Source organism: Etheostoma cragini, chromosome 7, assembly GCF_013103735.1.
Source record: "Etheostoma cragini isolate CJK2018 chromosome 7, CSU_Ecrag_1.0, whole genome shotgun sequence".
Taxonomy (NCBI): domain Eukaryota; kingdom Metazoa; phylum Chordata; class Actinopteri; order Perciformes; family Percidae; genus Etheostoma; species Etheostoma cragini.
The window spans coordinates 2,036,245-2,046,449 of record NC_048413.1 but is presented as its reverse complement, the minus strand read 5'-3'; the positions used below and the strand labels follow the sequence as shown (position 1 = coordinate 2,046,449).

General features: G+C 42.7%; 1 protein-coding gene across 1 annotated transcript in view; it reads right to left on the bottom strand.

Moving 5' to 3' along the window:
- Positions 1-5,463: 5,463 nt before the first annotated feature.
- The window catches only part of ythdf1 (YTH N(6)-methyladenosine RNA binding protein 1), a 5,941-nt gene continuing 1,199 nt past the window's right edge, over positions 5,464-10,205 (bottom strand). The window contains exons 3-6 of the mRNA XM_034875552.1: positions 9,899-9,993; positions 8,153-9,796; positions 7,276-7,320; positions 5,464-6,939 (exon numbers count right to left, since the gene is read on the bottom strand). Coding sequence (XP_034731443.1) covers positions 6,925-6,939; positions 7,276-7,320; positions 8,153-9,796; positions 9,899-9,993 — 1,799 coding nt within the window. The 3' untranslated portion in view covers positions 5,464-6,924. The remainder of the gene's footprint in view (positions 6,940-7,275; positions 7,321-8,152; positions 9,797-9,898; positions 9,994-10,205) is intronic.

The window sequence follows — 10,205 nt, the reverse complement described above, 5'->3', positions numbered from 1 at the left end:
GAGCACCAGGAGAAACGGGAGGCACGTGAGCAACATTTGTGTCAAAGGGCATAAGGACTGACCACCATGTCACTATTGATGTTTCAGTTTTTTTTCTTTAAAATAAATTAACAAAAATGTCTAAAATCCTGTTTTTGTTATGGGGCCTTGAGTGAAATAATGAGTGTTTCGCATGATGTGATGTCTGGCTGGACTAATGCAACTGATGGACTTATTATGCTCTGAGAAATGTGTTTAAATTGGACTTTTGGTGTCACATGTCTGTTTTGTTGTGTCTTGTCTGTGGTGTTCAAGTACCTATTTAACCTTCCTGTTGTCCTCGGGGTCAAACTTGACTCGTTTTTCAACGTTTCCACTAAAGAAATATGGCTTTCTTTGAACCAAATTGGCAAAAAAAACAGCATCTTTGTAATATCATTGAATTCCGGATGATATATTTTACAGCATTTGGAGAAAAAACCCACTGAACTCTGAGAAAAGTCTTCCTCGGATTGTAACTTAACTGTCAACATTTCATAATTTCTGCTTTTTAACTCAAAAATTAGTTGTAAAATCACATGAATGAGGTTTATTGACCATGAATATTGAAAAAAACAACATTGTGTTTATAACTTGGTTTAAGAGGTGTGTACTGGTGGAAGCTGGGGGGACAAAGCATAGAAAATGTTGAATAAAGCAAAAAAACATATAGTAAAGAAACATTAAAGAAACACCCGGGAGGACAACTCAAGGGTTAAATGAATCCTTTGAGGGGGAAGATGTTTTTTTCTGAATTTTATAAAAATGTGAAAATCCACATCCGGGCCAGGACTCCCTCTAGTGGTTTAATGTGCAAAGATGAAAGACACAAATATAATCTTTCGAAAATAAAACAATAAAACCTCCAATTTCCTGATATTTTTCAGGACATTAAATCCACTCACACTTGCTTTTACTTACAGAAAAACGTAACTGCTAAATACAAATTAAGCATTCAGATGAAAAATCCATGTGTGGAGCATAGACCATAATTTGGCAATAAACCTTTCTTCAATATGTAAAAAGAGACAGACTTTTACATTGTTATTACTTTGTGTCATTTTGGGCTCAAAAGCCAACTTTATTAAAGTAGCCCTAACATTAAAATCACAGTTCAATTGTAATTTCCCCATTGGGGATTAACAAAAAAAGTTAAATTAAATTAAATTAATTTAAAATATTTTCATTTTCCTTAAAGACTACTCTGATTTAGCATTCTATATAACATTGCCTGACTCACATGGACACTATCTTATAAAGTAGACGGGCCAAAAACGATGCAGCAGAATGAGATATGTCTTTTATTTTCTTTTTCTTTCTTTTTTTACATTACCCACAATGCAACTCAGCCACCCTGCAGCAGAGATGACAGAGGTTTTGCTCATTTCTATCACCACGCCCTTCAAATTTATTCCTTTTTGTAATGCTTGTTCAAGCTTGTGACGTCATTTGAGATCATTTACAAGAATAATAATGATAATGTATACTTTAGTAGTCCCACAAGGGGAAATTACCATTTACACTGTTAGTACACATAGCACACAGGCCTGAACTACACACCCATGCTCACCTATGCATGCACTAATGGAGAGTCAGAGTGAGATGTCAGGTGTGTGCGGCCCCCCCTTGGGCCATAAAGACCGTTTTTATCCCTCCCTAAGACCTGAAACCGGTCTTTGGGTTCCCCTTACTTACGACCGGGTCTCACACAGAAATACAAATGTAATAAAATGTGATTTAGGCTAACTGAGAGGAGGCTGGGGAAAAAGAGGCAGGTGGCTTTCAGCACCATGGTCAGGGCTCTTCCTGTCCGCAGGGTCCGCAGCTCAATGGACACAGCAGGACTCCGAAGACCGGCTACGTGATGACGTTACTGCTTCAGCCTACGGGGACCGTGGGCACGCAAATCAGGACGGTTGAGGCTTTAGATGTGGAGAAATGTATAATTAGAAAAAAGAAAAAAAGATGAGGACTAGTGTGTTCGGGTTTTTCACCTGATGAATTCGACTGAAGCGCGTCTTTGTCTCCCAAAGCCGGACCGGACCGGACATCACCCGCGGGCGTGTGCGTCCTCCTCCGCCGACACCAGCTCTGTGTGGACGGGGATCGTTTGGCCTGCTTCCCCTCCATGTCCGTGTCTTTATTAAACCATGCAGTAATGCGGGGAGGTTTCCACTGAGGTGGGTCAGAGGGAGACCTGGTCCAACGGATGCATGTGTGGCGGAATAAAGGCACGCAGCTGGATCTGGACTGGGAGACTTGGACAGTTCGTTTTATGGCGTTGGGATGATGTGTGGAGGAGCTTTAGGGGCTGATCATGACAAAGGACAAGAAGATGTGTATTTGATGCAGACTGAGCTGTGAAGAAGGGGGTTGATTATTTGTCTCAGAGTCTGGTTTTGTTGGTATAAAATGGGAGAGAGGACATTTTAATTACCCCTGTATTGAGTTGATGGCGCCCTGCCTGTCGAGTCATTGAGCGTGTGTGTGTGTGTGTGTGTGTGTGTGTGTGTGTGTTCCCGTGAGGCTCTTAAAGCCCCAAGTCTCCCCGAAAAGAGCCAGGATTTCCTCTCCTCGTGTTCACGGCGGACCTTGATTTATCAGCCATACAATTAAGGCACGCGGTGAATGCCAAGAGAGGCATCACACTCCCCACGCGCTGCATCCCCGTGAAGATGGAGGGATTTAAAACATCTGCAGAGAGAGAGAGAGAGAGAGAGAGAGAGAGAGAGAGAGAGAGAGAGAGAGAGAGAGAGAGAGCACCTGTCTGTCCAACATTTAACCAAACCACAATGTGTTTTCTTGCAGATTCCATAAATAAGTCCCATAAATCAAAGACTCCAAACCAAAGGCACAAATCCAGAGTGTAGCCAATGCCAGTGGATTTGCCCAAAAATCTGCATTAGTACTTGAGTAAATGTACTTAGTTCCATTCCATGACTGATCTTGGGTATATTTACCATCACAAAAACTACTGAAACTACCAAGATTATTGCATCATATATATAAAAACAAAACAGTGTAGCATATAAATTACACTTTTATGGAATTAATGTGAAATTAATTCAAATGAACATCATGTCTTTGAGCTCATCTGATGAAACAAATGATGATTTATAACTTGTGGTGCAATGTAACAAAGTACATTTACTCGAGTACTGTACTGCAACCTACTTGTAATTCACATGGGTATTTCCATTTTATGCAACGTTATACTTTTACTCCAAATATTGTACTTTTTACTTCTAACCCTACAAATCCATCCCATTCCCGTCCAGTAAAAACCACGTATCTCCAGGTGTGTTGATGTTGGCTGGTTGTGATAAAATCGAAGGAGAAAGTGTTCCTTTAGGTGTTCGTCAACGTCTTAGGCTAAAGAAAAAACGTAAAAGCTTCTTGGATCAGCTGGAAAAAGCTTCGTCACAAAGCTGCGACAGGGCTGTTTCCTGACACCACGTAAGGTTGACTTTGTGGGAGATACGTGGTTCGAACTGTATCGCTGTACGCCAAAACCAACAGATTCAGGAACAGTTTCTACCCACAAGCCATCTCTCTTCTGTCTTTTCCACCAAGGCTAACCAGGTGCTGGTTCTGGTTCTGGTGCCGGTGCCAGTTCGTTGCTGGTTCTACTCGCCGGTTATCTAAGAACCAGCTGGATCTTCCCCAGCCTGAGAGCCAGCAGACCGGTGGTTTCCTCCACAGACCACGGTGGTTCTGGTTTCCCATCCGTTCCCAAAGCTAACATTAACAGCTCTGTAACGGCTGACCGGGGTTTTCAAAATGGCCGCCAGAAGTTTTGGTTTTCGAACGTCATCACCTGACGTGACCGGTTCTTATCTCTAGACCAGCGCTAAGTTGGTGCTGAGTTGGAACCGGTTTTCTTGGCCCAGAGCCAGGTTCATTTGTGTGGAAAAGCAAAGAACCGGTTCGGTATTTGACCCTGACTCCGAACCAGCACCAGAACCGCCTCGGTGGAAAAGACACATCTGATGAACAGCTGACTTCTGACCCCCAGGGTCAGGTTCAGTTGTGGTCCATAACCCAGTAACACTGCCTCTACAAAACCTCTTTACTGGCTCCACTTATTGTTTCATTTATTAGTATTATTCATCATTCCCATTCTCACATCTCACTCATTTTTTAATTTTTTTTTGTATTCATCATACTCATTTCCTAATTCAAAACTGATCAAAATGTCCATATCGTATATATCCCAGCATCCTTTGCACTATGCTCCACATTTAAATAATTGTATTTAACTCTTCATTGCACTCATGCTTCTATATTGTTTCTGTTTAGAGTATGTATATAATGTGTATATATTAGTGTGTATATGTCAGTGTGTGTAATCTGTTTTGGTTGTTTATTATGTGTAAGCACAGTGTGAGTAACGATGCTCCAAAGAAAAAATCCTCGTATTTGACCTCGTACCTGGCAAAAAAAGCGGATTCTGATTGTGATAAAGGAGTTAAAAAGGAGCACAATGTTAGACATCAACAGCAGTAAAACGCAACACACACATTGCAATGACACGGGCTTGTAATGTGTGCAATACTCAATTGCACACAATACGATAATATACCTTTAACTATGTAAATATCAACCCTCCTTATATTTCTTTATTTATATTTCTAATATCTGAGCAACTGTAACACAGAGTTTCCCTTCGGGGATCAATAAAGGATTTCTGATTCTGATTCTAATGCAGCCCTGAGCTGCACAGTGAGTCCTTGTTCTTTGAGACATGGGCATTTGCTAATAACACAAGTAAGGTTGTAAATGCAGGGCTTTGACTTGTAGTATTACTTTTACTTAAGTATCTGAATACTTCTTCCACCACTGGTACATGACTTTCCTTGTAAGTGACTTGGTAACCTAGTTCCCCCCCCCTAGGTAAGTCATTTGATTCTTCTTACATAAATCAATTTCATGAATTTTTTGCGCCTTCCTTCATTGACAGACTCTTTTTAATGACGTGTGTAAACACTCCAGCTGCACAAAGGTACACGATACAGCTGGCTAAATTATGTATTTTTCATTTTGTCAACACTTCCCATAAAAGACCAAAACCAACAAGGAACTGGTCCTACTTGAACAACACTGACGTGACCACATCTAAAGCCTGATGTATATTACTATGTGCTGTAGGGCATAAAATATGAAAACACATGTAACTCTACAGGGCGGCAGTCCCTTTACATATATTTCTTAATAAATATGTTAAATGGCAATTTAATAAAGCAAAAGTAAAGTGTGTTGTCAATTGCAAAACATGTGGGACGGAAATAACCATTTTTGGCATTTTGTTATTAAAATTGAGGGCGTTGTATACTGTAGAGACGGTAAATCTCTTAATAGTGATCTTTATGGTTTTGAACTATATTATTAAAATGTACATGGACATCATGCATACAAAACTCCTCGTCATACAAAAACCCCATAGAGAACAGATAAGTATATCTTTAATAATGAACATGATCAAATCTAAGAATGTGATAGTGACCTCTGATACAATGGATATTTCATTAAGGAGTGACTTTAAAACATTTTTTTTGCATAAACTTTCTATAATCCAATACCAGTAATATAACTCTGATTGCTCCACAAACACACTCCCTCTCTTTGCTTTCACTCTTGCATACACACATTACAGCAAGCAAGTTTAAAAAAAAACAAAAAGTCACAAACATTGACCATATCCGCTAGTCTCTGGGTTTCATACACTTGACAATAAATCAGTTAAGTAGAATGCTACAGTTAAACATTTTGAGGCGATCTCGAGTTAGAAATGCCAGTACATTAAAGCTTACATTTCATGAGGATGACGTGGACAGGTTATAGCGATGAAAACGATGCCGAGATTATAATTTAGTTAAGAAACAGAAAGGAAAACAAATTTGAGTTTTTAAAAGCAGTACATGCTACATTTCTAAACAGAGACCTCCTGTTTGACCGGGAGGGAAATCAACGTCATTGTTGAAGGGAAATGAGACAGTAAAACTCATTTTGTGTGGTTAAAAAAATAAAAAAATAAAAACTGAACTCCTACAGTATTTTGTATTTTAGTATTGTTATTCCATCCTTCCAATAAAAAAGAGAGGGACCCCCTTTACGAGTGTTTGCTCTCTAGACATTCTAACCCTGAATCTCTAGCTGAAAGACTTTGAGGTACAGTTCTGGAAAAAGAAAAAACACAACTTGAATTCAGTGGTAAAAAGTAAAAAAAAAAAGACAAAACCCCGTATATTCTGCACCTTAGTGTTAGACTGAACCACTTATGAGCCAGGTGTTACATTTCTCAAAATCTTTTCATTTTCAACATTTACGCCGTCTAACGTCCCGACCTTGCCCGATCATTTCTACGCGTACAGAAACCTTCAGAAACCTACAGCCCGTGCAGGAAAAAGTGGCGTATATTTTTTTCTCTCTGTCTGATAATATAAAATACAACTGGCCACAAACAGATAGCAGACATTTGTCAATAAAGTTTTGTTCACTCGTTAACCGTTACAAGCACTTAACATTTCTCCAACAAACAGACCACGAAGTGAACGGTCACTGAATATCAGCAGCATGTTGTCAAGAGAGTTTCAGACACAGACGTGCAGATATTTGTTACTTATATTTAGTCAAGAATGCAAGTTCAGGGGGAGCGATAGAGATTTGTAAGGCTAAAAAAATACAAGAGAAACAAACGAGAAAGTATACATTATTGAAGCGATTCAACTTGTGGAACTAGCTTCGTCCCTGCACGCTTATACATCGTCAAGAATGGAAGCCAGGAGCATTGTGGGTCAAAGGTTTCACGTGGGCCAAGGTCAACATAATTAAATAGAAAGAAGAAAGAAAAAAAAAAAATCGTTTTCAATTTCTATAGGTTTTATTTCATCGATAGTTGTCTTCCGTTTACTTTTGACGATCCTGAATAAAAGAGGGAATAAGAAAAAAAATCAAATCAAGACATTGTTAGACAGATTTAGCAATATCACATGAGACCTGCTAGGTGCTGGACATTCAACTTTCAGCCAAATTATATGGTTATAGTTTGACCATATATTATAAAATATAATAAATCTAGAATAAATCTGAGCAAATCTGAATTCTACACAAACAAAATGAAGTTGTGAAGTTGTTTCTTGTGTCTGGTGTGAACAGTGGAACCTAGCTGTAAGGCATTACAGATTAATTTGACGACTTTATGTCGTTCTGCATACATTTCTCATACACAATACTCATATTAATTAAGATGAACAATACCTGATCGATCCGGGATCGGCTCTGTATTGGGGCGGGCTCATAGCTCTGTCGAACAAAACATGCAAAATCTTATTGAAAAGGTACATTAGAAATACAATCAGCACTTATATTCAAAGATTTCAGCCGCAAACGGTCCAATCATTTCAGATAATTCTCTAATAGATACAAATGTTAAGTAAAAAGAAACCAGCTTCCAAATAAGGGACTGTACAGCTGTTATTAGGCAGGGAGAGGGGAGGGGGGAGGGGAGGGGGGAGAGGGGAGAGGGGAGAGGGGAGAGGGGGGTCGGCCCTTATGAGAGAGCAGGAAAGGGTCTTTTCCTTCCCCATATTCACATTTTATTTCAGCTTTCCTTTCTAAGATTTCTAGCATAAAAACATCAAACAGTCGATCAATCAGACGGCGTCTGTGTGTGCCGAGGCTCGTGCGGTCGGGTTCTGCCGTGTGCAGGGGACAGCAGTCGTGTCTCTGTGTTAGGACAGTCACACACACACACACACACACACAACGCTTCCAGCACCAAAACACACCCGGGTAACACGCCTGGTAACGCAACTCAGAATCCGGTCAGGGATTTCATCACGGCAGACAACTACTCACGTATTTGACAACATCTTTGGATCTAAAAATCACCTTTTGGGGTTTTGTTATTTGGAATCCAGGTTTGGCGAAAATATCACGGGGCTTAAATTAAAAGGAATCATGCTAGTTTATTTGTATTTATTAGTCCAGGGGGAGGGTCCAAAGAAAATATTAATAACACTAGAGAGGGGCTTTGCTTAAAAAAAATGATGCACAGATTATAGATTTCGTACAGTCCCTAAATAACTTTATTAGATAACCTCTATCTCAAAAGTGTCGTGTCTGAAGGAAATACCTTTCTCACCACCTCCTCCTCCTCCTGCTTCTTCTCATAGTGGGAAAAGTCATCAAAGATGGAGGTGGTGTGTTTGAACTGGGCGATAATCTTGAGCACCTGCTTGGCCTTTTCCAGAGGAACCTCCTGGGTGTCGCGGGAGTTGGTGACGGGCTTGTTGTCATTGTTCTCCAGGCGGATGTGGCGCAGCTGGCTGTTGGGCACGTCCTTCACAAACAACCACTTCACGTCAAACTTGCCCTTCCACTTGTCCTGCGCCCAAACGCCGGCGCTGGTGCCGTAGTCCACAGGCGAGCGCATTTCCGCCACGCCGCAGAAATGGCCGCTGCCGTTGACGCTGAACAACAAGTAGACGGGACCTTTAGAGTTCATGGCCCTGAAGGCCGTGTCCAAGCGCTTGTTGCCGTGCTCCGTGCTGCACCAGATGGAGTACTTGATGGAGCGGTGGATGTCGTCCTCCGAGTAGCTCTTGATGATGAACACGCGTCCGTTCTTCAGGTTCCAGTCGAACTCCTTGGGGTTGTAGCTGTGGGCCGCCCGCAGCTTCTCCAGCACAGGGTGGGACTCTGACCCCGGCTCTGGAGGCAAGGCCCCGCCCCCTCCGCCTCCGTTCCCGATCCCGCCGCCGTTAGAGGAGCCGCTGCTGTCCAGGCTTCCGCCACCGTAGCACAAGTTGCGATTGCGCGGGGCTACCCAGCGGGTCTGAGGTGTCGGAGCGGAGCTGTGGTTGTGGTACGACTGTGGAGGAGGACCCTGCATGGTCATCTGCTGCACCAGGGCCTGGGCAGACTGGAGGGACTGCTGAAGGGGCGGCAGGAGACTGGAAGCGTGGGAGTGAAGCTGGGGCTGGTGCTGCTGGTGGTGGTGGTGGTGCTGATGGTGGTGGGAGGGCAAAGGAGGGGCCATCTTAGTAGCAGCAGCTCCTTTATTATCCCATGTATCAATGTCCATGTTGTGTTTAATGGGGGGTGGAGGCAGACCTCCTCCAGCTATGGGCGTGCCAGGCTTGTTCTTGGTCTTTTGTTGCTGCAGCTTGGCAGGTTTACTAGCAATAGCAGCCCACGATGTAGGTTTAGGAGGGGGCATTCCAATTGGTGTGCCGCCGTTGCCCGTGGCAACTGCTGCAGCTACATTGCCACCTCCAAGAGAGCCTGCGCTCTTCACACCTGAGGCACTTCCTGTCACATCTCCACCTATTTTTAGGCCCAGCATGCCCTGCTCTAGGCTGTTCATACCTGGAGCCTTGCTCAGGGTGTCACTATGGAAACCTGTCTGGCCATCAGGGACTAAAGTGCCTCCTAGAGAGCTGGGTGGGTAGCTGTAACTCCCCCCATAGGCTGAGCTCTGAGTCTGCTGGCCCTGAGAACCGCTGGTGCCCCAGGCTGAGAAGGCCGGGTTCTCTGGGAAAAAGTTAAACCTGTGAGGATAGATGCTGCTGCTGCTGAGCCCACCCGGCTGCCCAAACACTGTGTCGTGCATGAAGTGATGGTCTCCATTGTTGAGGGGGGCATAGGGGGTCAAATAGGGAATTGGTGGGTCCCCTCCTGTAGACCAGGGAGCCTCACTGAGAGGGTAAGGAAATCCAATGGAGGGGGCATAGTAGCTGGACAGGTAAGGGTCGGTCATGGATTGATAGCTGTTATTCTACAGACAGAAATAGAGTAATGATAATTTGTTAGGGCAACAAAATGTGGCAATATTACATTATTTTGGTGTCACAAAAGACAATTCCCAGGTGTTTTCTACCTGATTAGACTGGTTGGTGAGATAGGGCTCAAAGTCATTGTCATGAACCGTATCCTTCTGGTGGAGGGAGCCATTCTGCACTGAAACTGGAAAGCCTGCAATAAAATCAAACTGCTGTCAAAGCTGGGATTGACACCCCCCCCTAAACAACCTAATGATGCTAAATCTATGACGAAGCCTAGAATATCTGCAAGGTGCTTTTCCACTGATACGCTGGTTCCCTGTACGATCATGTACAGTGGGTACGGAAAGTATTCAGACCCCTTTAAATTTTTCACTCTTTGTTTCATTGCAGCCATTTTCCAAA